At 35.6% G+C, this 26,780-nt stretch overlaps 6 protein-coding genes across 7 annotated transcripts in view; 4 read left to right on the top strand and 2 right to left on the bottom strand.

The window, feature by feature from the left end:
- LOC137581207 (probable G-protein coupled receptor CG31760) overlaps positions 1 to 6,433 on the top strand; it is a 30,685-nt gene extending 24,252 nt beyond the window's left edge. For both annotated transcript variants that reach the window (XM_068295393.1, XM_068295394.1), the window contains exons 9-14: positions 3,479 to 3,588; positions 3,655 to 3,799; positions 3,867 to 4,075; positions 4,800 to 5,049; positions 5,108 to 5,310; positions 5,378 to 6,433. In XM_068295393.1, the coding sequence (XP_068151494.1) occupies positions 3,479 to 3,588; positions 3,655 to 3,799; positions 3,867 to 4,075; positions 4,800 to 5,049; positions 5,108 to 5,310; positions 5,378 to 5,423 (963 nt within the window). In that variant the 3' untranslated portion in view covers positions 5,424 to 6,433. The remainder of the gene's footprint in view (positions 1 to 3,478; positions 3,589 to 3,654; positions 3,800 to 3,866; positions 4,076 to 4,799; positions 5,050 to 5,107; positions 5,311 to 5,377) is intronic.
- ZnT33D (Zinc transporter 33D) lies at positions 1,238 to 3,373 on the top strand. The gene is made up of 2 exons (XM_068295395.1): positions 1,238 to 2,069; positions 2,433 to 3,373. The coding sequence occupies exons 1-2, from the start codon at positions 1,373 to 1,375 to the stop codon at positions 3,341 to 3,343; spliced, it is 1,608 nt and encodes a 535-aa protein (XP_068151496.1). The 5' UTR covers positions 1,238 to 1,372; the 3' UTR covers positions 3,344 to 3,373.
- Positions 6,434 to 8,213: 1,780 nt separating the features above from the next.
- On the top strand, positions 8,214 to 9,088 carry LOC137580570 (uncharacterized). The gene is made up of 2 exons (XM_068294666.1): positions 8,214 to 8,622; positions 8,682 to 9,088. Exons 1-2 carry the CDS (start codon positions 8,317 to 8,319, stop codon positions 8,919 to 8,921), a joined length of 546 nt encoding a protein of 181 aa, XP_068150767.1. The 5' UTR covers positions 8,214 to 8,316; the 3' UTR covers positions 8,922 to 9,088.
- LOC137580571 (uncharacterized) lies at positions 8,923 to 10,483 on the bottom strand. The gene is given in 4 exon segments (XM_068294667.1): positions 8,923 to 9,876; positions 9,878 to 9,954; positions 10,019 to 10,204; positions 10,345 to 10,483. Coding segments are annotated over 4 exon segments (465 nt in total). The 5' UTR covers positions 10,397 to 10,483; the 3' UTR covers positions 8,923 to 9,726.
- A 160-nt stretch (positions 10,484 to 10,643) lies between these two features.
- crok (crooked) lies at positions 10,644 to 11,583 on the top strand. The gene is made up of 2 exons (XM_068295050.1): positions 10,644 to 10,822; positions 10,886 to 11,583. Exons 1-2 carry the CDS (start codon positions 10,762 to 10,764, stop codon positions 11,278 to 11,280), a joined length of 456 nt encoding a protein of 151 aa, XP_068151151.1. The 5' UTR covers positions 10,644 to 10,761; the 3' UTR covers positions 11,281 to 11,583.
- A 706-nt stretch (positions 11,584 to 12,289) lies between these two features.
- Positions 12,290 to 16,390, bottom strand: atilla. Its single transcript, XM_068295123.1, has 3 exons — positions 16,239 to 16,390; positions 14,485 to 14,655; positions 12,290 to 12,598 (listed from the first exon to the last, which is right to left on the bottom strand). Exons 1-3 carry the CDS (start codon positions 16,294 to 16,296, stop codon positions 12,381 to 12,383), a joined length of 447 nt encoding a protein of 148 aa, XP_068151224.1. The 5' UTR covers positions 16,297 to 16,390; the 3' UTR covers positions 12,290 to 12,380.
- Positions 16,391 to 26,780: the final 10,390 nt, after the last annotated feature.

Here is a 26,780-nt window from a genome sequence, read left to right as displayed (position 1 = left end):
ATGCCAAGAGAGATTTGTACAGAAAGGTTAGCTTATGGTGTTGGTAACAGCTTTTTGAGTAACCTTAATCAATTACCTTAAATAAACATCATCCAACAAGGCATTTCGGAATAAATAACCATAAAAACCCTTTATTGAAATCACGATAATAAATAACCAATATAAGATTGAGTAAGGGCTATTTTAAATGGGCAATTTTAAATAAAAAGATTCTGATATTAAAAAATAGAAGGGTATTTCTAATTCAGTAGGACTCACTTTACTCTCTATCTCTCTCTCTCTCTCTCTCTCTCGTCCCTTTCTTTGCGTATAGCTCCACCATTATCTCACTTGTTCACAATTATGTTGTCAACAACAAAGCCACTTACTCCCCCTCCTCATTCAACCATTACGACCCCTGTCCTTACCACCATTATCATTCCCGCAGTGGACAAATAAAAACCACAAACAATAGCAAGAACAGCAACACCAAATGAGGGTTAAGAGGTTTTTAAGGATTGAGGTTGACTTTCTCTTGTTCACATGGACGGATAGAGAGAGGCAGACAGAGACAGAGAGAGAGAGAGAGGTATGAGAGGGAAGAAAAAAACACATAACGAGATTTTCTAATCAAACGAGTTCTATATGTGAGCTGAGAGAGATATATTTCATTTTTGGGGGATATGAACCGAAATGGAGAGAAGGGGGGCCAGGATGGGAAGTCGCCACCACAAAAACGTGTCGAAGATTTGCCTGCACCCATTTCCGAAACGGAGAGTGATGAAGATGAAGCCGCTTTGCATGCGGCTCTTAAAGAAACAGTCAAAATACCCGATATATCAGACCATAGACTGAGATATCGACATAGATATTACAAGCAAGATGGCAACGATTCCGATGACGAGGATGAGGATGATGAAGAAAGAGTGCAACTGAGGCCAGAACAGTATGTAGAAAGGCTAGTGAGGCAAAGGGAACTCCATCAACTCAAGTCCATGGAGTCAAAAACAAACTTACAGCAACCCAACAAAAGCCCTTTAAATACGATCCCTAGGAGTGAGTGCAAAGTGGTTGAGAAGTTTTCAGAGATTGCCTTAGAAGATTTGGGAAATTTGGAACATCATGAGCAGAAAAAAAACGACCACGTACCAGAAATGGCATCACCACTTGAACTGCTGGAACCTTCCCTCAAAACACCACTGGCTGCAGACCATGTCACATCGGATATGCAATTAAAGTGGCAACGTCTTGAGGCAGCCTCAAGGCCAAAGTATTATAAAAGTCCCTTCCCTTCCCCTTTCAACCCATCGACACGGAGCACCACTCAAGTTATTGGCACGCAAACCCCCCACTTTATTCCTACCTAGATGGAGATGAGAAAGCGGAGAAACTAATGGTTCCACAATTTGCCACAACTAAAAATCAAACTGGCATTATAAATATTCTCACTGGACCATTTCGTCGATCTCTCAATTATGAGTCCGATGGTGGAGCAGTAAAAAAGACCGCAGAAGCTGGCACTATAACCAATCCTGAAGAAATAAAGAATACGACTCCAGATCCTCTTCAAGAGGGATCTGCCATAATGGAACCAAAGCCCATTCCACCGCCTTCACCAGCTCCAGCATCAGATTTCAACATTGTGGTTGAAGAAAGAAAACCTCACATTGTCATGGAGGCAGAAAAGGAAGTTACGGAATCTACGGCTGTGGACAAACTCCCCCACACGGAATCTATGAAAACGTTGACCATTACGGGTCATAGTCATATAACAACTCGTTGGTTGGACCATTGTCACTTTGAACGACCAAATGAGGGCGTCGATAGAGTAGCTCGCCGCAAACTGATTGTTGCCTGCGTCCTTTGTGTGCTCTTCATGACGGCCGAAATTGTGGGTGGCATTTTATCAAACAGCCTGGCCATTGCCACAGATGCAGCGCATCTACTTACCGATTTGGCTGGCTTTCTCATATCCCTATTCGCTCTGTTCATCAGTGCCAGGCCATCGACACAACGCATGAGCTTCGGCTGGTATCGTGCAGAGGTTATTGGTGCCATGATATCAGTCTATTTCATATGGGTGATAACAGGTAAGGGATGGCAACACATTGAAACAAGTTAGAAGATATAGGTATAGGTAATTATATAATGAATGCTCTGTAGATATTCTGATACATACATATGTATATCTAATATGTATCAAAGCTTTTAGTAAAGGCAAAATAGGTTTTCTAATAAAAATGAATGGTTTTAAATAAAAACTTTGAGCTTTTAAAATATTTAGAATTAACTCATAGTAAATGACAAAGATTAAAGTTTAAAATGAGAAGTTCTACTACTTATGAGTAAGAGTCACATCGGGGTCACCATTTTGAATGGGAAACGCGACTCACATAATTACCACAGAATACATTATAAGAAAAATAAATTTTAACTTATAAAATTGACCTTAGGTATTCTAGTTTGGTTGGCCTGTCAACGCCTTTGGACGGGTCAGCATGAGGTCGATGCGAAAATAATGTTAATTACCTCTGGCCTGGCCATCTTGGTGAATATTATAATGGCCGTTCAGTTAACCCATGGACACTCGCATAATCCTTCTGAAGCGGCAAGACAACCTCGTCTCAAGTCTAAAGAGTCTCGACTCACTTTGGTCAGTGCCAGCGCAAAGAGAACCGAACTCGAGTTGGGCTTGAAGCACACAAATGATCCTCCAGCTCTGATGGCCACATCCGTTTCCCGTCAGTGGGTACAGGAAGCACATCCTGAGAACATCAATGTGCGAGCCGCTGTTATTCATGTGATTGGCGATATGATCCAAAGCATTGGAGTTTTTGTAGCCGCTATCGTGATATTCCTTGTGCCACAATGGGCCATGATTGATTCGATTTGCACATTCTTCTTCTCCATCATTGTGCTTTATGTCACCTTTCGAATACTCAGAGATGTCCTTATGGTCCTCATGGAGGCCACTCCAGATTACATGGACTATGAGGAAGTGCAACAAACGTTTCTCTCCATTGATGGTGTGCTGCATGTGCATAATCTGAGAATCTGGGCCATTAGCATCAATAAGGTGGCTCTTTCAGCTCATTTGGCCATTGAAAAAGATGCCGATCCTCAGTTGATTTTGGAAAAGGCGACTGATTTGATACATCGCCGATATCGCTTCTTCGAGACAACCATTCAAATCGAGGAATATACACCAGGCATGGAGAATTGTGTACAGTGCACAACGCCTTTGGTCAGGACATCCAAGGAGCTGGATAATTCCATAACTCTGGGCGTTATGGAGGAAGGTGCAGCTGGGAATAATGATAGGAAAAATGAAATTGTCACTCATCCTAAGGGGGGAAAGCTTTAATAAGAATATATTATATTTTGATTGTTGTTATTATTGTTATAAATAATCTTATTTTCTAATTAGACAAAGTTTTAAATAAAAGTGTTTTCTTTTCTCTAGACATAAACTTATTCATTCTTTCTTCCTTATTTCCAGATGGTTGCCATATTCCCATATCTGGACACAAGTTGGTGCATTGTAACGAAATGGACACGTCACATGGGCTTTTGCATCACCTACACATCATTGTTAATGAAAACCTGGCGGTAAGTGAAACCTTGACATTAACATTTGTAGAATCTGTTGGCTATATAGAGCTTTTCCGATTGCAGCGTATCATTGACTTATCGTGTGAAGTCGGCCCATAAGATCAAGCTGAATGATCAACAATTATTGCAATGGATGGTGCCGATTCTTCTGGTAATGTTAATCTATTTGGGTACTTGGACTATCTCGGCCACGCCCTATGCAGAGGTGGTAAGTAAAGCAAACAAATATGGGCTGGACTATATAGATATTATATAGCTTTTTGTACTCTTCGCAGATCTACGATCAAAATCATTTGAAATTTAAGCAATGCTCGTACAATTGGTGGGATCACAGTTTAGCCATTGGTGAGGTCTTCTTTCTGGCCTGGGGCATACGTGTTTGCTACAATGTACGGAATGCCGAGAGTCTATATAACGAGGCCCGTTTAATATCCTATGCCATCTATAATATTGCCATTGTTAATATAGCGATGGTAGCATTTCAGTAAGTCCAATCCCCCAAATCCAACGCCCTGACAGAGACACATTTCATTCATGTTTGTTGAGTGTAAGCCATGCGTCAAGCCCATTAAGTAAAGCCTTCCCTTCGCCTCTCACCCAAAAAAAAAAAAAACACATTTTTCCCCTGTCCCACCGTTTACCCCCTCCAACGTTGTATATGCTCCACTGTTTTAATTAAATTCTTTTGCTTTGTGCGCGCTCACATTTCCCTTGTAATCCTTCTTTCCATTTTTTTTTCTCCGTTCTTGTCTGTCTTTTGTTTACATAGACATTCACAGGACATTCTTGTGTTGGCTTAAGTTCATTCCCTCTCTCTCTCCCTCTGCCGTTTTGTTTGTGCTCTTATGCGGGAACCCCAGGAAATTGAAAATTATATATAATTAATTCAATTTGTTTGCTCAACTTGTTTTTAAATAAAAAGGTACAAATTTCACTAGGTCAGCTTAGGCAATTGACAGAAAAAAGTAACAATTTAAGTTGTCGTTGCATTCATTACATACCTCTTACCTAAGCATTACATGGATAAAGCACATATCAAATGCATAATGTTTATTACGTAATTACTTTAATAATTAAAACTAAAATTTGTTCATTTAAATGAATTTGGAAGACGAAATAAGTAGGTACTTAGGGAAATTAAAGACATGGTCTTTCGAAAATACCGAATTTTACAGAAACTAAAGAGGAACAATTTTCTTCTTATTTAGTGTCATGCTCTTCCCAAATGCTGGACCTGATTATAAATATCTTTTGGGTTTCGTTCGGACTCAACTATCGACAACAACCACAATTGCTCTGGTATTTGGCCCAAAGATCCTGAGGGTCTATAAAGGACAAGGTGACAAGTGGGATCAGAAGGCCAAAGTGAGAAGTATAACCGCTTCATTCTCATTAAATGGAGTGGGTCTAGTCCCAGAAGAGTCACCTGATCTATACCAAGAGAATGAGGAACTGAAGGTAAGTCACTGCTCACCAAAAGTAGAAAAAGTTAATTCAAAGTTTCTTTTTTCTATAGGAACAAATTCAAAAATTGGCCCATCAAATCGAGTTTATGAAGACTGTGCATATGCAGATGAATAATAGACATTTGAAACCGAAACCGGGTGGCTATTTTACCATAACATCGACCTCATTCCAGGCGCCATATAGCAAGAGTCAGGTATCAACTGCACAAACGCAAACGGGCAAGGATGAGATTAGCAGCGGAGGCGGCGGCGGGTAAAATTGCAAAATATACAAAATCCATGTGAAATTATAATTACATTTCCATTCTTCCCCTCTACAGAGCCACGCCTTTGAAATGCAAATCGCCCAAAGCGGGCAAAGTCTGACGCGGTCAACGAAGTGTTAAAGATTGCTCAATAGAAAGTGTTGAGGGACTAATAGAAGTTCTAGATGATAAAATTGATTTTAATTTACCCCAAGCAGAAACAGCAGCAGAGCGAGAGGAACTGAATGATGATGAAGCCCTTCTATTACAGCAATTTCGAAGACTATTTGCACCAATTTTGGATCAAGGTCTAGAGCTGTATTACCAACTGAATGATCAAGGCGACGAAATGGAACATATACGCCTACAACGGACTATGGCAGAACTATTCGACTGCTCCAATAGCGAAGAGGAGGCCACTGTAATGACTCAGGTTGCAAATTCTCCCCAAGAAAAGATTGAGATGGAGGAACAGCAGGATGGTCAAGAAGATTCAGAGGAATATCTATCCACTTCGAGTAGTTCGCTCTATGCCATTTTTACACCTTCACCAGTCATGGGCAGTGCTTCGCCCATTTCATCGGACAGTGATCCGCGAACCATAACCGAACAGGTTCAGCTTCATAATCCACCGCCAGGATCGCAGGATCAACTTATCATAATGGAAGCAGATAATAATACTTCCTGTTCCTTATCCTCTACGCTAACAGATAGCAAGACCCTGGATGGTCGCACACCCATTGTGGTTTGAGATATCTGGCAATTGGTTCCCTCTCCATTCTCTGCTCTAAATGTGATTTGGTTTATGCAGTCTTAGTAAACAGCAACAAAGGAATGGCTTAATATTTAAATCTAGTCTAAAATACTTACATAATGTTTGTCTGTATGTGTGTGTGCGTGTGTATGTCTCTGTCGAAAAACAAAAACCGATAACAATGTTAGTTCAATTCTCTTAAATTACGCTAGGAGTGGGATAAAATCGATAACAGTAAATAACCTAAAAACCAAAGTTTTGCCCAAACATTCTTAAGTAATTTAATTTGTTCAACATTCCTTAAGGTTCTTAAGAAGCCAAATAGTACATAAATAAATCTTCGGGATTAGTTCGATTCAGTCTAACAGAATGAACTTTAGAAAGTATTTAATTAATTTCCGTAACTGCTTAATAATCACTTTAATAGTTTCGATTATTTTTCTTTTATATTCGAATCGTTAGAAATTTCTAAATTAAAGTATTTTGACTTCCATAATGTTTTAAATGGAACCACAATTATAGTCATATCGGTTAAAGTTACCTCATTTAATGAACAAATTTCTTCTTGATATGTTTCTACATTGGTTCCATTGGGTTATTTCGGTTAATGGCAATAAAAGTTCCTGTATTAGACAATTTTGTTGCAATTTTAGCAAATTATATTTTAAAGCTGTAACCTTTATAATAGTTTCGGTTATTAGGCATTAGGCTTGGATTGATTTATGCAAATATGTAATTGTAAATTATGATTTATTAGCTGTCTTTTTTGTTTTAATTTCCGAACCATATATTTTCTTGACCTCACTTAACAATTCCGCCGACAAACGTAATATCCTTCTGTGTGTATGTGGATGTTGTTCATAAATCAATTCTAACAATAAGTTGCAGCTTTTTCGACATACGATATCAGACCATATATATAATTTTTCAAACATCGACCACATCAATCATTGAGCCAAAATTTTTTTCACTTCGTTCGGATCGTGAGGAAATATTGAAAGATGAATATACCATATATGTATGTATATGAAGTAAGGAAGAAGAAGCGGAGGATAAACTGACCCAGGGTCAGTCGAAGCAATTGGTAGTTCCGTGAAGACTCATAGAGCCTTTGCGTCCTCGTAGGAAAATCTTCTTTCATTTTGATCTATCATGCACCATAGCAAAACCAAAAAACAAAATATACGTATAACGACTTAGTTCTCATTTTCTCTCAGTGCACTTCCAACACAAAATATATTTTGCCTTGTAGTCAAAAAGTAACTCTTAGTTCTTGAATCATCTCAATACGTATATATACATACACCTATATATATAGATATATCTCTATGAAATCTAGCAAAATGAGTCGATTTTAGTGTAAAAAAAAAAAAACAAAACATAAAATGGGAATTTAGCGTACAATTTTTAACTATATAAACTGGTTAACAGTCGCGCAATTTTCCAGCAGAAAAGGAGACAAAACGTGGCAAATGCAATGGAAAATAAAAAATTAACACAAAATTATTTAATAAGTTTATGTTAAACCCTAACATATATGTATTATAAAAAAAAAAACAACAGAACTTTAATAAAAAAAAAAAAAAAACAATTAAAATGAATCAAAAATAAATGTTATAAAAACCAAAGAAGTAAAGTTTTCAAAAGTATCTTTAATTTACTCGGATTCAGATTGGACATTCGTAAATTAATTACAGATGGATTGAACCATCAGAACCATCAAAATTATAAAATGGGCAATCTTAATGAATGGAAATCCTTTAATTCACTCAGTTTATAAGTGTCTACACGCCGACTTCTTTTTTATTTTTAGTTTCCTCACAGCTTTCCAATTTTGTTTCAATTGCATGGAGTCCAATATTTTAATATTTCCAAACTTTTAACTATGTTTCGAACCCAATTTGAAAAATTCGAAAGTTAGCAATCAATTTAGTCACTGAATCTATCCAGTATATATAGGGTAAATCAGGTATCATCTGCTAGTATTTCGACAAAATATTTAAAGAATCAATTTTAAAGTTACTTAACTAATGCATAATTCTTTTCACAACAGTCATAGATCTTGATTTTGCCTACACGTTTCGTTAAGAATTTCATTTATCCAAAGTTAAATATTGTTTGTTGCACTCAGTTTACAAAAAATCATGAGAAAATATTAGACTTTGAAATTTTGACACACAAAATCACAAAATATACACTTTCCGGATTCGAGAACTTCCGAAAAGAAAACTTTTCTCTTCCAAATTGTTTACACTCCGCCATGAAATGTTGCAGGGCTCCCAAATTACCCGCTCCTGAACAGTTTCCACGCGAGGAACATTTAACGATGGGAATCATCTTGGACGAGGATTTCGAGTGTATGCGGCGCATGGCTCAAGGCATTTGCCAGACACTGCTTAGACCCAAGGATCGGGAGCTATGTCGGTGTATTCTTAATCAGTTGACCAATTTCCAGCAAGTGGAATCCGTGGCGGTAAAAAAGAATGTACGCAAATTTATGAGTTTCTATTTGAAGGTGTTGAGATGGGCCCAAAAGTATCAGCCTATAAATGTCTATCGACAGTGGGTAAGGTGTTAAGACCAATGATGCTCAGAGCTTAAATGAGTTTGTCTTCCATCTGACAGTATGGCGATTCGCTTCACAGTGATATGAGCACAGTGGATGGTAATCCTGGAGAGGTACATGTATGGCTAGATGAAGGACAATCGTATCTGGCCATGAAAACCTTCGAAGATGGTTCCGTTATTGTGTATTCTGCTGTGGCCAAAGATCCCTCAGCCGGTTGGGCTGAATCGGGCCTGAAAGTGTTGACCCAACTCCAGAGTGGTTGCCCACTTCGTTCAGATGACAAGACTGAATGTTAAATTAGATTTTAATAATATGTGAGATATATTTCTTTAGGTGGACGGAACAATACAAACAATTGAGACAGAAGATAATCGATGATTTGACGGAATGTGATGACTATGTGTGATACGAAATGCAACATATTTTAAATTGATAAATTACAATGGATTACTTCCTAACTAAATTTCATTCTAGCCTTCTATAAATCCGTATTTAAAAGGCAACACAAAGAGGTAAGCAGATTGTCTGTCAGACTTCGCTGAAGAACTCCAAGACTGCAATAGCAACACCATGTCTTAAATGAAGCGAAAAAAGATTGACAAGTCCTACAATACCTTTGAAGTCTTCTTTTTTATTGAAGATTGAACTCGAGCCGCCTTAGGCAGATGAAATGAGAAACTATACATTGGGTTTTCTAATTCCTAATAAGGCACTTTCTTGATCGTATAGTAGGATAGGATTCAGTTTGATTGAAATTACATATTCGAGTCAAGCCTTAAAAGGGTTTACTTCAAAAATAAACAGAAATGGATTAAACAATTGAGTTATGTTCGAGCTGCTCTGAAACTTCTTATGCCTTTCGGTAACAACCGAAACTGATAAATAAAAAAAAGAGTTCGCTCTACATGTGAATGAATAAAGAATGGCAAATATTTACTTATTTGTTGTTCTATCTTCTGTCTTCGTATCGCAGTTGGACGGAATGTGTTTTGTGCGTGTTTTAAAGTAGAAACTAAGTTAAAAGATAATTCGAGAAAGGATCAATGGGAAAGGCACTTTCTGGTTATAGATATACTCCAATATATCCTGTAAATCTTTGTTCTAGCTTCTTATTAACTTGGAGGCAGCTGCCATCAATATGAAACCGATTAGTAGATGTAAAACCTTGTTTAATTTCACATAGTTGGAGCCATTGCAGCTGTCGCTTGAGCAATAGCACTCCTCCCAGTAGACACCGTTCTCATAGACTCCCCCAATTGCAAACGCCCGTGACTCCAGTATCCGAGACTGAGGCGCAACGCCTTATAACCTGACGCCAGCGACCATCCCCTGGTTACAGAATAATAAACAATAAATTAACAATGAAATTCTTACTACATTTACATATACTAACATATAAAGCCTCTTGGTCCCTGTTGGACAACCTTCATGCAGAAAGATCCTGGCATGAAACTTTCGTCACTATTGCATTCAATTGAAATGTGTTCCGTCTTATTGAAGGCTTTGTAGGCTCCACAACTGTCATAGCCTTTGCGATCCTGATCGGAGGAACACTGATAGCAACGTATGGCCCAGGTGCCTAAAAAGTAGACGAAAAGAAATATTATGTAGTTAAACAAAAAACACTTGTGGCTTGAGCCACACCCAAAGCCAAAACAAAATGGGAAATGTTCAAAGTTGATTACTAAGCGCCGATTCAAATAAATAAACACAACTCACTGCAGATGCTCAATGTGATAAGCAGAAAGGCACAATGCATGAAACGTGACATATTTGGTATTTCGGAGCAATTTTATTTAATAACTATTCGAAATGTTTATACAAAACAAGCAGACCCAGCTCAAGCTGCTGGTAGGGATGAGCAATGCAGTGTAATATATCGATAGGCAAGAGTCAAGTATCGCACCCTTAGGACTATTACTAGGACCCTTAGGACCTTTACTCTCACCCTTAGGACTATCGAAGTTGTGGCCACTTAGCGTTGCCAGATATGGTGAAAAAGAAACAATTACTTGCTGGCATCACTGTGTTTTGGGCGTGTTTAGCATTATTGTTTTTGTTAATTAGAAGCATTTTGAAAACTAGTTTTAATTGTTTAAAATAAATAAAACCCTAGAATAAATACTTCCTGACAAAATGAAGACACTGGAAAAATGCGCGCTGGCAGTGCTGTTCATTTGCTTCACATTGCAAACAGGTGAAAAGAGGACGCTGCGTCTGCGTGTTGCAAGAATATAATATTGAAAAATTCCATTTGCAGTTCAAGCCATCAAATGTTGGGATTGTCGCAGTGACAACGATCCCAAATGCGGCGACCCCTTCGATAATAGCACACTGGCCATTACGGACTGTACACAGGAACACGAATTGGAACATTTGCCCGGAGTGCGTCCCACAATGTGCCGTAAGATTCGTCAAAAGGTTCATGGGGAGTGGCGTTACTTTAGAAGCTGTGCCTACATGGGTGAGCCTGGCATCGAGGGCGACGAACGTTTTTGTCTGATGCGCACAGGCAGCTACAACATTTTCATGGAATACTGCACCTGCAATAGCAAGGATGGCTGCAATGGGGCCGGACAACATCGCTTGGGATGGCTTCAAGTGCTCACCGGAACGCTGGCGACTGGCCTTGTGGCCTACTTCTTGAGGCAGTAGTAAAGCAATGTACCGCCATCTCTAACTAGTTTATTGTGCCTTAAAAACTGCAATCTACGTACATACATGTCTATTACTATCACTTAAATCCAAAACTAATGGAAAATGCAACTCAATTTCCGTCCAATCTTCGCGTAATTCCAAAAATCCCACTCAATATTTAAGCTCAATGTTGTAATCTCTCTATTTTTATACTCTTCCTTAGCGTAAGAAACAATTTACAAATTTATATTGTAATCAATATTAATTTAAATGAACCGAAGAAACAAAATACATAAGTCCAAATAAACAAATTTAAATGAATTATACTAAATACAATTTTATTTTGAATAACAAAACAATTACGATGAGATTGTGTCGTCTCTTATTAGTTATCGACAATCGATAACATATCGACAACTTATGGACAACGTCCATAAGCCATAACAAATTGTCTGCACTGGAAAAAATTAAACAACATGAAGTAAATTTATTTATTAACTAAGTTTCTACCAAGCACTTCATGACTCTAATGTATATAAATTTAATTAGTATTTTTTACAATCCATTTTTTCGAGTGTTGCGGTGTTGCCAGAATTCATCGATCAACCTACTCGATAGTTTCGATAGATTTTTTGTGCTTTCTTTTCTTTTTCTGTTCGTGTGTCCTTGTGCGCGTTGCTTTTGAAATACAGCTCTGTTTAATTTTCTTTATTTGTTGTGTTTAAATTGCAGCCACACAATAATTAACAATAGCCAAATTGTTTGTTTTGCAAAAAACCGTTCCAATTTCACATTTTTCCTCTTTGGCGTCTGTGGTTCATGTTTTTTCTCCCGTGTGTCTTCGTTTTGTCATCATATTCGTAGAAAAAGGAAGAAGTAGACGGAGCAAGAAACAATTTTTAATTTCAGAGAATGAATGTAATTAGAGACAATTTAAAAACCTTTAAAAAAAGCTCAATTGATTACGATCGTCACCTACAGAAGTCTTGTGATCGGAAGCGTTACCTGAGGTGAGTCCAATAGGAAATTATGTTTATTATTTACTTTCGCCAGTTTTATTAAAACCAAAATATAACAAAATAAAAATTTGATAATTTACAATTTATTGGAATTTTCAATTAGTACGCGATTTGCTGCCAACCCATCATGGCCAGCAAAATGGTGGCAGCAGCACTCCAAGCCAAATAGCTAGTGGCCGCAGCTGAGGCGTTGCACAAATCGCCCTTGCAGGTGTAACACTTGTCCACCTGACGGCTGTGGGACACTGTGCAGACATTGTCCTTCTGGCCGATTGTCTCAAAGTGGCAATCACGTGACACAATCACTCCGGCAGCATCTGGAAATAAAAAGCAATTGAAAGCAAAAGTTAAAGTACAGTAGAACCCGACAAAAAAAGAAATACCTTGCGTCACACTTCCGTAAAGCCCTTGCTAAGGTGTTAACTATCTGTGACGCCCTAAGCGATTATTACAGTACGACACCCCTAATTACAGTTTATTGACACTAAATTATTTAATGTTTTGTTTTGTAATACCTTTAAATTGCAAAAGTCTCTAAAAGTTTAATATAAAATGAATATTAATTAATGTTTGTTTACTAACAGCTAAAAATATCTAGACAACTAGGAATTTCTGTGTTATTTTTGCTATTATAACTTAACTTAGCTCAATATATTAACCTACAAATTGTTGAGAAGTCAACTAGAATGAAGAATGCCGTGCCATGAAACCGCCCAGGTTTTTGTTGTGGGTGGCTATGTAATTTGAATCAGTTACACTTCAAAAACCTTTGAAATCTCTGTTTGTTTATATTTTGACCTTTTTTTGTTTCACTCTCAATTATATGCAGGAAAACTATCAATCGACATCAACTAATTTGAATAGTAAACTGAAATGTCGTTAGGTTCTTTGATAGATTATCAGTGAAGGATCATCATGGATCATTAAAGGAATTAAGGGGAAACCTTTCTCCTCATGAAGGATATTTCGTCTCCTAAACTACTAAAATTTGGATACTCAAGACCGATTCATTTAAAAATTTGATCCAATTCAGCCACAAAATATAAACCTCAGATCTGCTACTAAGATTTAAGAGATGGCTCAAAATATCATTGTTTATATATAACTTATTTACATTGCATCTGACTCTTCTAGGTCATTTATTTGAATTAATATTTAGCAAATGACTGAAAAATATAATCCCTATGATAGTATAAATGATGGAGCAACAATTTACCCTGCTTCGACTAAATAGATCGATCTTTGTTAAATTAGAAAAATAAATATTTGACCAATCATTAAAAGAAAATGTGTTACTTAAACTAAACTAGGAATGAAGCAAAATTTAAATGTGCTAAATTGACAGTCGTGAAATAATTTACACTTGCTAGTAATGAGAGGAAGGAGGAGGAGAAGACAGACTAAATTCTATTCCCCTAAAACCTCTTCATCCCCTTAAATCTTGTGACTTTATTATTTTTACCCGTTATCTAAGGTTTCAAGATCATCAACTCAGTTTTCAAGATCGTGTCTAATTCTGGTTTTAACTTGGCTCTGAGTGGAATATTTTTGAGAACTTGAGCTAAGGTTGTGTACAATGCAAATTTAGCTCTGTATATATAATTTAGATATTTGTCATTCACAGCTAACATAAGTCATGTATGAGAGACTAAAAAATATACTAAAAACTCTAACTTTAATACTAATACTCTTACGTGAGTAAAAATATAATTTGTTATTGTTTGATCGTTGAAAAAAACTAACTATTAGTCAGATGCAAACAATTTGCCTTCTATATTTACATGAAATTAATGAATGTTAATTGTCTTTCCAACCTCAGATCGTAGCGACTATTCTAAACCCTTTTGATGATAATTTTTCACTCATTGAAGCGTTAAGAAGCTCGAAAATTGGCAGCTGATTCTTTTCGCTTTTGACTCAATTGTCTAAATAAATTTACATTGATTTATATTCATGGTGTGTTTATCTAACAAGTTTGTGTTATACATATGTATATATATTTGTTGTTTTTGGCGTTGCCTACGCAATTTGCATGCCATGCGTTTTCAACTCATATATGTTAATCGATAGACGCGGCCTTCCATTCATTCCACTCACTGGGTAAGTCTTTCAATAATTGTCTCAAAAAACTCAAATGATGACATCATCTAATTCCCCCTCATTCAAGGTGTCTTTCGATTTGTGTAATTGTCTGCCCACTTACCGCTGGTCACCACCTTGTTGCAACGGGTCACTGGTTGCAATTGTTCCATAGTCGCCGGTTTGGGCACGCTTTCGCAATCCACTTGCCTCACATTCGATGTGGCATCAATTTTGTCTAAGGCACAATTTCTATCGGTCAGAGATTTGCATTGATAGCACTTGATGGCATCAGCTAAAAAGAAGAAATAATCGAGAAAATATTCATGTAAACTTTAGATTTAATTGAATTTACTTTGATTGTGTGCGTAACCCGCTTTGACTCCCTTTTTGAATTATGTCATCTTAATTCAATTGTACGTGAATTTTTATTGTTTTTATTTGTTCTTTGTTTATTTTTTCTTATGGGCATATGTGCCCAAATGTGATTTGCTTAAAATTGTTGAATTACGAGCTTATCGACTTTACTTTGTGTTTGATGTCATTCCACATGGAATATTTCTCAAGAAATGACATCATTGTGAACGAATTTTGTTTATATAATTTGAATGTTACAGTTTATATTAATGTCACAAATTTGAAATCGTTTTGTAGGCTTAAGATTTTATAAATCTAAGTAAGATATATTTTCAGAGTCTAAAAGAGTTAAGGAAGCATGTTTTATACTTTAGTGAGAATCCTCTTTATTGGATTTTCATAATTATCTAAAAATGTTCTTCGATGTTGTTTGTTTTTTGTATATGTTGAATTCACAGTCCGTTCAAATAAATTCCATTCTTGTTTCTCATGGTCAAAAGCTATCTACAATATGGGTCTCGAAAATTCTGGACCCATTCTATTTTTATCAAAACTTTTATTTGTCGACTAAATTTCAAATAATTGAGATAAACCGTGTCATATTTAGACTTTTGGAAGCAAATTTGTTATCTGTAAAATGTTTCATTTTGAGACAATTAAGAATTCATTTCATTTAGTCTTATTGTATGTGTAATATAGTTTCTTAATAACATTTGTTATATTGGAGAGGTTTGAATAGCGACTACAAATTTGCATTAATTAGATAAATAGATCCAATGATGATCTATGACCTGGTAAATAAATAGTTCAATAGTTTTCCATATATATACATATTAGGGGCTTCAACAGACGGACAATATAGTCTATTCACCCAAATTACGATCTTTAGTAATATATAATTAGTTTTTAGCAGCTTAAAGTTTAAAAAATTCAAGAATGTATTGATGTATCGATCGTAATTTCTTTAAGACACATTTATTTATTACTTATTATTGAGATTTTCGATTTAGTTGACTGAAATTTAAGGGTCTTATTCATCCTCATTGAGAGAATAGAAGCAGATGATGTTTCCTGTTAGTTTGAATTGTTATGAATTGTCCTTGCATATTTTGAACATATTTTATATAGATTTTTTATTTTGTTTTTATACCTATGTACATTTGTATTTAATTTTTTTGGGCATTGTATAACATTATACAGTGAAAATTTAAATAAACTTTAAATGGAAGCGTTTTTATGTTTGTTTTTTTTTAGTCTTTTCCTCACGATGATTGATTATAGTATTTCAAATCAAATGTTATTGCATGTATTGCAAATTATAGACAGTTAATTAGGTAATTTAATAAAATAAATTTTAAATATCAACTAAAAAGTGATTTATTTGGCAATTTCGATTATATTTTTGAAGTTTTTCCAACTTTTTATGAACTATTTACAAAACGTAGATATAAGTTTCACTTCTTGGCACTCAAAAACTAGTTTTGATTTTTTGTATTATCTAAATTCAACCCACGAACTCACCGCCCTGGTGCATTAAACACAATGCAATTAACAATAGAGCACAGATTTGTTTCAACATTTTTTTTTTTGGATCTTGGTACACAGAAGACAGAAGAATTCTCTTTTCGCTTGTTTTGTTCACTTTGACAGCCGCTGAACAACTAAAAGTTGTCGTTTTTCTGCTTTGCTCGATTGAAAATGTGTGAGCTTTTTGGTTGTTGTTGTTGTTGTTGCTCGCTCTCCAGTTCCAATTGTTTAAACAACAATTTTTGAGTGAGATTTAAAACGAGTTTTTTATGTTTTTATGAGGTCGACAATATTACGTATACTTTGTTTTGATCGTCAGTTTCGCTAGGTGGGCATAATTTGAGGTGATCTTTGTTTACCCTGTACATACTTTGAAAATTTATTAGGATATATTTGTTTCTTTGGAATATTGTAAAATCAGATTTCTCGCCAAACTTTGCGTTTTGCTGTAGTTTCTTTTGGTATTCAGTCGAATACAAAAAATGGAAGAAGATATTTTTGAGTACTTCCTAAATCCGAACAGGCATATGGGTTACGTTTTCGTTTCCTTTTTTTTTACGTGTTGCCCTAGGGTATATCCAAATCGGCCACCAAAAATAATGTTTGCAATATTTTCTTTCAATTGTTTTAATTGTCATTTGGCACAGTTTTTGTTTTCGTTTTTCTCTTCTTACATCGTGTGGGGAAAAAATGTTCTGTAAAGTCATTGAACGCTTCACAATCCTTAACCAATTTGTTGTGGCTGTTGTTGTGTCTGGTTGAATATTTTCCTCAGTTGTTGTTGTTGTTTTTCTTTGGTTTTTGTTATTTGAGCTTTATCGAACATTGAAATCTTGTAGCTTATGTATTTTCCTTCTGTCTGTTGTCATGGAGGCAACAACAGAAAAGAAAACGAAAACAGAAAAATCAAAAGATGCTTTAGATAAGAAAATTTCTGAAACTGAAATTACTTTAAAAGAAGAAAATTCTCTAAAATTTAAATTTTAGATTGAACATTTTTGTAATTTGCCACGCCCTAATTAGTTCTGCTTACCTGTACTCTTTGCTTACAATGAGCTCTTTTTGTTATTTGAGATCTTATGTCTTTAGGATGAGTTGAGTTAAAAAATTGGCATAAAAACTTGATTGAATTGCGCAGCGGAATTTTAACTTGTTAGCTTGACTTTGGAGAGAACGTGAGAGAATGAATGTAAATGAAAATTGTCGAACTTTTAAGGGTAAACGTAACCATTATCATACATATTAAACGAAACATAAATAGGTATTCTTTCAGTTCATTGAAAATGAAAAGTCAAATTTCACGAATTATTTCGAATTGGAAATGACAAAAAGTTCGCTTAATTTTTGTACTTTTTCCCTATACCAAAACTCGATCAAAATACTTGAAATTTTTAATTTTTTATACTATTTTACGTCCGAAAATCATTTTGACGACCTATTACAAATGTGGTCACTTCTTTTCTTGTTGTAAGAGTTATTTATTAAAACTTTATTTACTTCTATTATTTTTAATATTTTTAGATAGTTTCTTCCATTGTTCTATTTGCAGTTCCATGTCCCTGCAAAATAAATGTTTCCTTTTTGCATTTACCTCTTTATAACAGTTCCAGTTGACAATAATAATTAGAAATGTTTCGTTGAATTTTTCACAAAGACTCAGCAGGACGAACGAAAATTTTACCAATTTCCGGCTTCTCAGCGGGTTTTGCTTCAAAATTCATTTGCCAACAATTTGCAATTTAATATTTTGCGTCGCATTTGTCCACATTTGCCACATAATTACCCTAGCGAAATGAGGTTGGATTTGGTTTCGGTTTGTGATTGCGGTTTATAATGATGATTTTCATATAAAATTCTTAAGCTGCTTTTCTGCTTCTCTGCGGACACACACACAAAATCTGATTGAACATATTTTTTTGTATATTTTATTATTTGGACAAAAGAGCTGCAGTATGATAAATTGGAGGTGGAGAAAGAGTGAGAGAGAGCTGTGAGTTGTGTAGGAAGGGCAAGGAATTGACTTGCCATCATCTTTATATTTCTCTAGAGATACCTTTTTCATATTATGTATTTTTTTTTTTTTCTATTTTCTTGCTTTGGGCTAGAATTCAATTATAGACCAGAGAATTTGAAAGATGCAAGAGTTGTGCAACAAAAGGAAACCAAAGCCTGCTTTTTGATATCCTGTAAACAAAATGCACCATTGGAACAAACATGTTTGAAGAAAAGTTTTTATAAAACAAAATTTACAAGTTTTTTAAAAATTAAATAAATAGCAAAATAAATTCAAACGTTGCTCAATTTGATTGATAATTTTTGTTGCATAAATTGTTCAAAAAAGCCAATTCGGCGTGAAAGGAAATCGTTTTTGACTAAAACTCACATTTTTAAGTTCTATAAAATGTCGAATTATATATATTTGTTTAATGAATTGGTCAAGGATATCATGCCAGTCGGGTCTACTTTAAATATTTAACATAGATATGATTTCTCGTCTCGTTTGTCAGTTGCTTTTGTTGGGTTATCAACTTTCCTATCAGAATGTGCAGGTGCCTGTTGCTGCTTGACCAAGAGCAAAAGCTTACATCTCGCAATATGATATTTATAGTATATATTTTCATACTTATTATGTCTGCCAACCATATTTTCCTGATTTGAGCGTAAAATGAACAAATATATATTTTCAATTTGGACAAAATCGTAATGTGAAACTAAATAAATGGAAATAAAGCTTCAGCCATAAACAAAATGTTTAGAGCATAAAATGCCCAACTAATCTGTTCAATAACTTGGAAAATCATTGCCAATAAATCAAAATGACTTGCAGGAAACAAGAAAATCCAGAAACACAGACGAAACAGAATGTGTGTGAGAGAGAGTGAAAGAGAGAGAGAGAGTCTGATAGACATTTCGTTTTTGGGGGAAGGGAGTAAAAGTTCCATCGACGTCTTAAAGCCAAAAGCCAACGCAAATTTCAACCTCAACATATGGGGCGGCATAAATTTACGCAAAATCAGCAGAAAATCACACACAACCAGGGCAGACTTTTGATGAATACTCTTTAAGGCTCATAACATTTAAGGGAAACACAGAAATATATATTAATTCACGATTTTCTTAATAAACCCAACTTTAAATTATCAAAAACTGATTGTTATATCAAATATTTGAAGTCTGAGAACTAAAAAAGCCAAAATCACATAGTTCTTACTATTTGAAGCCTTCATCATGATTACATTATCTTTTTACTACTCGTATCTCTATTCTCATGTTTATCCATCGTCCTTTCTAAATAGTTAAAGTTAAGGGAAGTTTAAATAGCTGAACTATTTGTAGAATAATCCACAATTTTTGAATTTAAAAAAAGTTTTGTTGTTACGTATACTTAATATTTGGTTGTTCTTTTTGGCTTACATTGCAAAAGTTAAAGTTCTACACTTCTTTTGACTACCCTTTTGGTTTACTTTCTGGCCATAGAGTATAATCAATGAAGTGCTACTGTTTTTGGGCCGTTTCCAAGTTTACATTGTTTCCCGTTTCTATTTTTCTTATTTTTTTCTCTTGTGTTCTTGCTAGGTTTTTAACGCTGCAGTTAACACATCATTTTTTTTTTGCCAAGCGCTTTTCCTCTACACATTATCTTGCACTTGCGATCAAATGAAGTGTGTAACTTACTGTTGCTGCTGCTCTTGTTCAAGTACGAAATGAGCCTCCTCTTCCAAAAAAGAACTTCGGTCCAATACGACGTTGCTGCCGTTGTCCACGTTTAATGTCAACTTTCGCAAAGTCGCAAATTGGTGTGCATGAGCTTTTTATGTTCATGCAAATGTCACCAACTGCAAAAGCACCATTCGCTGATGGACTAAAAACTACAGTGAGCCAAATTTCTCACTTCAAACTTAAAAAAACAGACATACACCAAAAAAGTGTTTCTGCAATTTTTAAGGAAAAATTTCGATTGCTTGTAAAAAATAATTTTTCGATTCACTGCCATTTGTCTTAGATAATTCTTCTGGTGTATATTATCACTCTGTCAGAGCCCAGTTGGGGTAGACATAATGTGCCCATTTGGTCGGTTGGCCTGGTCAGTTCTCTTTAGCCTTTTGTTTGCCTGCGACGACGACAACGACGAGGAGGAGGAACAACGAAAAATGCACTCAAAAGTTTACACACAGAAAAGGCCATAAGTGGCCTGCCCCTTTCTAACCTGACATGTCCCTGACTGTGTCCTATTCTCGGTAATTTTGCGCTTAGTGTCCAACCAAAAGAGAGAAAATCTCTTCGTTGTTTCTAGCCTCCCATTGCTCCTCATCCTTTTTACTTCTTCTCATGCCATTTTCACTGCTTTACTCTATCTCTTGTTTTCCGCTTAAAATCAGATGTCGAAATAATTTGCAACACGTCGCTGGCACGTGGTGGTAAAATTCGAAAATGCAAGAGAATGAGAGGCAAGAAGGGGAGGCAAGAGTGTGTATGTTTGGGACAGATTCTCTGCTTGTTCCCTTGCTAACTCTTTTCTCTCTCTCTGTCTCTCTTTTCAAAAGTGGCACGTGTTTATGGGCTTTTGGGGCAAAATGGTTCATTTGTTTTCAAGCAAGCAGATTAGTAGTCAAAACACCAAAAGCTTGAGATGAAAATGAGGATCTGTATTATGGGTATTATGGGAAATCAAAAATCGCATGGTCACACTAAAATTTAGTTAAAGTGGCTTTATTCTCATTGCCTGAAGTTAAGTCAACATAAAATAATTACAAATGAAGTGCATAGAATTAAAATTACTAAATGTACAAAGTCAATAACTGGTTTTAAAAATGATTTGAAGGTAAGTCTACCAAAGAAACTTTCGTTTTTTGTAAGCCAAACAAATTCTCAAAGTCTTCAACGAAGTCTAAACTATGTATAGTTCTTTTTTACCAACTAGTAAAAGATTAAAATAAATTTTCACAGGCACTTTCACAAAGTCTCATCAAATTACTGGCTGGAAATATAGTTTGCAGTCAATGCTATTTCAAACATCAAATCAAATATTTATCCCTATCTCTGATGTATGTTTCTTCTACCGAAATATTTGTCAATACATTTTTCTTACACGTCACATCAAAAATCCTTTTTGACTATTTAAGAGCTGTTGAAATCAGCTTAAATTTTCTCTCCTTCGACTCTAAAAAATCAACTTTAATTAGTGTCTAATCGGTTAACTGCCAGAAACCAATTCAAGCTTAATGCAAGCAAAAATAGATCCTTATTTTTTTTCGTTGTTTTTGTTTCTGCTGCAATTGCATAGCCAAAGCATAGCTCTCTGGCTGAAGTCCACCTGCCTAATTGCAACTTAGCCACGCCCAGTTGGTTGGTTAAGCAGTCAGCCGGCAGTCAGGAACGGCCGGCAGCCTCCACTCGACTCTTGACTTGGCTCCCAAATGAAATGTAAAGAAAATGTTATTTATGGCCAATTTCATGAGTGTCCGCAGTCGGTGTCTGAGTCTGTTCATGTTGTTGCTCATGTGCCAGGCTCGTTCAGGCATCTGATTCTAGAGTTCTACTGCTATCGAGGGTTTCTTTATAGGTTTCTAATCATAATAGTCTGCATCATATACTTTTTTTTAAAATTACCTAGCGAAAAACAAACGTTCATGGAGAATTGCTTACAGATTCCTTAGTGATTGAACTTTGGAAGATTTTCGTATTTGTTTCCGTCCTTTTTCGGTTCCAATGGGGAAGGACCTGTCTTTCTACGCAGCTTGTATTGTATCTTAACTTTTGATAAACCTTTTAAATAACCCTCGCATTCGTACTTGATGGTACTCGGGCATTCGACAGAGGAATGCAATCCGTAATGCAAAGGGAGAACCAATGCTACTTATGCTGAGCTAGCAGAACATAAGATGCAGCAGCAGGAGCAGGAGCTGCCATTGCATAGACATAGAGATGACTGCGTGAGGTTAAGAATTTTTGGTTAAGAGAAGAATGTTTACATTATTTGAATAATTTTGCAGATTACGATCACGTGGCTAACTCTAGACGGGAATCGTAGTCGATAATGGACACACACACACAGACAGACAGAAACAGAGTGTGTGAGTCCCTTCGAATGCAGGTTAAATGAAAATGTTATTTCATTTGCCCGCCACTTAGAGTGTCGGAAATTGAAATTTATATCCGTGTTTCTGCCTTCTCTGGCCAGAAAGAATATCTATGTATGTGGCAAAACGGCCAAAACGGGAGGGAACTACAAGAGGCATGGAGGATGGAGCCACGCAGCGAATTCGATTGTGGTTTATTGCCTTCGATTGGTTCAGCTGGTACCACAACCCACATACACACACACTTATCCTCAATGCAAGTGCAAGAAAAACGACTCCTTTCTCATGCGTACTAAAATTTTATACTGATATCGTTCACCTTCACCCAAGCCCCGTCTTCCCATACCACAGCATTTGATTTTAATGCGCTTTGACATTTTAGACGATAATAATAACGAATTTATATATGTGTAGGTATATATGTATCTCCTTGCGTCTACTCCTTGCCCATTTGCTGCGATTTTGGGTGGCAAAAGTTTCTAATTTATGGCCAAGTCCCATCTGGTTGCGGTACAGTTTTAACTCGCTTAAGCGAAAGTGATAAATCTCATCATAGATAGCCAAGAAGACCAAAAAAAACTTCTATTGAAACTTTTATTTAACTAATAGCTCAACTAATTTCTTTTAATAACTATTTAAACATTTAGTTTATACTATTTTACTAGAAATATTTGCATAGATTTATATACATTCTATTAGAATATATTGTCTATATTTGATCATAATTTTTTGTTTGTTTTGCTTAATAAATTATTGGGGAAAATGTTCACTGTATTACTTATTGATTAGGATTTTTGGTTGCTTTGCCTTTGTTATATTTGATTGTCTTGTGGATTTGTCTTTTACTTCTTCTATTTGGTTGGGTTTTATTTGGTTTATTTGAGCTTTTGATTATTGTTATTGTTATTTTCGCATTATATGCACAATGTAAACACATTAGGGATAACCGATTTTATGCAAGTATATGCATTCGATGTCTATCTATATAGACATTGTGTATTATACAATACAATATAGTCATGTATGTGTATATAAATGAATATAGATTTAATTGCCAGGCCTGATTTTAGCTCGAGTTGCTGCTGCTGTTTGTCAGTTGCACAATTTAATTAACTTTGTTGCTGCACGACTCTGGCAGATGTGTCCTCTGAGTGGCTCAATTGATACGCTTCAATTGGTTGTTGTTGTTGTTATTGTTGTTGCTATACTGAAATTTCATTGTCGCATCATGTTTGAGGGTAAATGGATTTCATTTAGTTATATGTGTGCATATATTTGTATTTAAGTATACGCATTTGTTATATGAATATGCATTATTTCTGCAAACAACCTGCTGCTGGTTTCATTAATTGCATTTGGGCCAATCCAAATTTGTGTCAAACTGCCAACACTTTAGCTAAACGAAACGGATTTCATTCACATTTCTGTTTACAATTATTAAACTTTAAAGAACAAATAAAAATGTTAAGCTGAAAATCTATTTTAAACGCATTCCTCGATATAATTCGATATGGTTGATTGTCATTTCGGTTACAAATACATTCTATATTCCACCTTAAGTACACTTAATTTGCTGTCATCCACTAGTCGAACTAACTCAAAAGAATGAGAAAAAAATACGTTAATCAAGTTAAATCATAACAGAACGAAAACCAGAAAAAAGCATAAAGCAAAGGCGCAATGGATGGAAGAAAAAAAAAAAAACTAACTGGGTAACTTCAATGCTGTTGATTTCCATGGGGAAATCAGTTTAGTAGCAGCTACAGCACCACATTCAAGCAGTTGGGGCATAAAAATCATAAAAATTTGTGCTACAAATAAACAAGAAACCAATAAAACTGACGTCGTTGTCGTTGTTGGCATCGTCGACGATGAGTCAATGAAATCAAAGATGGAATCGAATGCGTTACGCATACGCCCCGTGTAAAATGGTTCGACAACAACAAAACAATTTCTACGCAAAATTTGCAATTCATTGCCAGAAGAGAAGGCTATAACAACAACAACAAAACACGGTCGAATCCCTGTGAATTTACTTCCTGTCTGTGTTTGTGTGTGTGTGTTTGTTTGTGTATATAGGTTGGTAGGAAATTGTTCATAGTATTGTTGACATACGAAACTTTAACAGTTTATAGACGACTTTTGCTGTTGCTTGAGGTTTTCTCAAGTGGCGTAACTTTTCTCGGTTAATACAGTTTGAATGCATCTTTAAAATTGTTTGCTTTTTAAGCAATTGCAAGCTTGTCAAAATGGATGTGAATGGTTTTTCTAACAAAAAAATATAACATAAATTTAATATCCCAAAAAATTTCGAATATCCCAGGTTATTTTTTAGCCCAAATTGAACCGTAAAATTGGGAGGTACTGAAAGTATGCATTAGTCTGAAGAAGTATTTATTGTTGTTAACTTTTAGTTTGCCTTGTCTGCTTTGAAAATTACTTTTTACCAACTGAAGATATCAAAAATTCGTTCTATGTCGTATAAAGCTAGTTCTTGGACGACTTATTGCATAATTTTGGTGGCAAAGATTCCCCTTTTTTCTACAATTAAAAAAAAACCTCATTATACCATGATATTATGTATGTACTTTTATTAGATAGTTTTCAAAGACTGCTTGTCCATCAATAAAATGAGCTTCAATTTCGACCACAAAATTAAGCTAATTGGCTATCTCACAGTTTTCGCGTTGCGGAGATGGCAAATTTAAATTTATTGACCATATTGAGCTGGCGTGCACACATAAACATGGCTATAAATTTGGCCACGCGTCTGAGAACAATTGAGCCACAAGTATTGAACGTAAAAAGAGAATAGCGAGACTAGAAAGAGGAGCGGCGGCGGGGATAACAGGGACAGGTAAGCTCCCTCTCGGTTTCTCGGTCTGCCTTCCTTCTAAAATAATAATGAAAATTTTCGATTGCATGAAATAGGTAGGAAAAAGGCAGCACTTATCCTTCTTAGTTACACACCAGCCAGCTGATATCGTTCTACATAGTTGCCGTTAAGACTTATTGATACTTATAGCACCACACACACACACACACACACACACACACACACACACACAGTCAATCCTCTCTGTCTCTCTCGCACTCATGTTCATAGCTCCCTGGGCTCGCGCTGGCGAAATAAATTCAATTTTATAAAACTGATTCCCCACACAATTTTCCAGAACGTCTGGCATGGCGGAGCGAAGAGCAAGAGGAGAGGAGTATGTGTTGCATATGTGTAAAATTTTCTAACAAAATGAATATGTATTGGCATTTTGCAGCTAGCTGAAGGTACAAAAACAACAGCAAGAATAACAGCCAGCAGCATAGTGTTGGGGCAGATAACAATTTATTGCCATCAAGCGTAGTTGTACGTAGGTACCCGAAAAATGCTATACTAAAAGTTAATGAAAGCAATTTGTTTGTTGTAGAACACAGAGGTCAGAAAACTGTATTGAGGGTTAAGTGAGGTAAAGAAACCTTTTAAGTGAATATCTTTGGTCAAAAAAAGGGCAAATGAAAATTTTGACATTTTTGTCATAGAAATATTCAGTCACACTTATTTGTTCAGATAACAATTTTTTTTTGTTTTGTGTTAACTTTCAATGCAACTATCAATTTAAAAAATTAAATCGATACCAAAACAGTTATCGCATTTTTTACATTATCAGCATTCAAGTTTACTTTTTTTGAAGCGGTATTTAAAGAAATTTCGAAGACCCTTCAAATAGCATAGAAGTCACTTGAGAGAGGGAGAGAGAGCAAAAAAAGTAAATGCAAAGCAGTTGCCACGTGTCCCAAAACATATGCGGAAGTTGGCTTAAATCCATTCTCCCATGACGAGGGAAAAAAAGTAGCGACGGCTTTTTGTGGTTATGATGAATATGAATGCTATGTGATTGCATTAGCAACTTTGGACACACTTCTTCCGGTCCTGCATTTACTCCAAAATCCACACACAACAGAACACACACTCTCATGACATGACAACACATTCCACTCATTTTCACATAAAAAGTAAGTAAGAGACTCGAGAAGACAGAAGGAGTCACAGAGAAATGAGGAAAAGGAAACGTTTGTGAAAAATGTGTTTAGTGTGTGATGAACGAACATAAGGGCAAGTTAGGAAACGAGTAGATTACTTAGTCCAGAATTGGGAAGACTGTTCTTAACCTAGTTGCTCAGTTTGAAAAAAAGAAAGTAGAAAGTTTTAATGATTAGGAATGATTCAAATTGCAGTTTCTTGTGAGATAGGACCACATTAAACAATGTTCTCAGTGAATTAATCAAACTTTCAAATATAAAAAACTTATGTTTTCTGTATTATTTTTTGGTTTATGATTTTTAGTTAAAAATATGCAGCCACACTAATTTTCTAAATTTTATTGTTTAGCGGGAAACGAGAAGGCCCCATTACCGATAAGCAAACATAACATTGTTCGCACAAAAATGCATGCACAAGCAG

The sequence above is a fragment of the Drosophila tropicalis genome, unplaced genomic scaffold (genome assembly GCF_018151085.1).
Source record: "Drosophila tropicalis isolate 14030-0801.00 unplaced genomic scaffold, ASM1815108v1 contig_845, whole genome shotgun sequence".
NCBI lineage: Eukaryota > Metazoa > Arthropoda > Insecta > Diptera > Drosophilidae > Drosophila > Drosophila tropicalis.
This window is presented reverse-complemented; position numbering and strand designations above follow the sequence as displayed.

Bases quoted from the DNA above. Each gene is read 5' to 3' on its own strand.
- ZnT33D (XM_068295395.1), top strand. From the start codon at position 1,373: ATGGTTCCACAATTTGCCACAACTAAAAATCAAACTGGCATTATAAAT. The intron at 2,070-2,432 runs GTAAGGGATGGC...AATTGACCTTAG, and splicing joins TTTCATATGGGTGATAACAG to GTATTCTAGTTTGGTTGGCC.
- LOC137580570 (XM_068294666.1), top strand. From the start codon at position 8,317: ATGAAATGTTGCAGGGCTCCCAAATTACCCGCTCCTGAACAGTTTCCA. The intron at 8,623-8,681 runs GTAAGGTGTTAA...TCCATCTGACAG, and splicing joins TAAATGTCTATCGACAGTGG to TATGGCGATTCGCTTCACAG.
- crok (XM_068295050.1), top strand. From the start codon at position 10,762: ATGAAGACACTGGAAAAATGCGCGCTGGCAGTGCTGTTCATTTGCTTC. The intron at 10,823-10,885 runs GTGAAAAGAGGA...TTCCATTTGCAG, and splicing joins TTGCTTCACATTGCAAACAG to TTCAAGCCATCAAATGTTGG.
- atilla (XM_068295123.1), bottom strand. From the start codon at position 16,296: ATGTTGAAACAAATCTGTGCTCTATTGTTAATTGCATTGTGTTTAATG. The intron at 14,656-16,238 runs GTGAGTTCGTGG...TCTTCTTTTTAG, and splicing joins GTGTTTAATGCACCAGGGCG to CTGATGCCATCAAGTGCTAT. The intron at 12,599-14,484 runs GTAAGTGGGCAG...TTTTATTTCCAG, and splicing joins CAACAAGGTGGTGACCAGCG to ATGCTGCCGGAGTGATTGTG.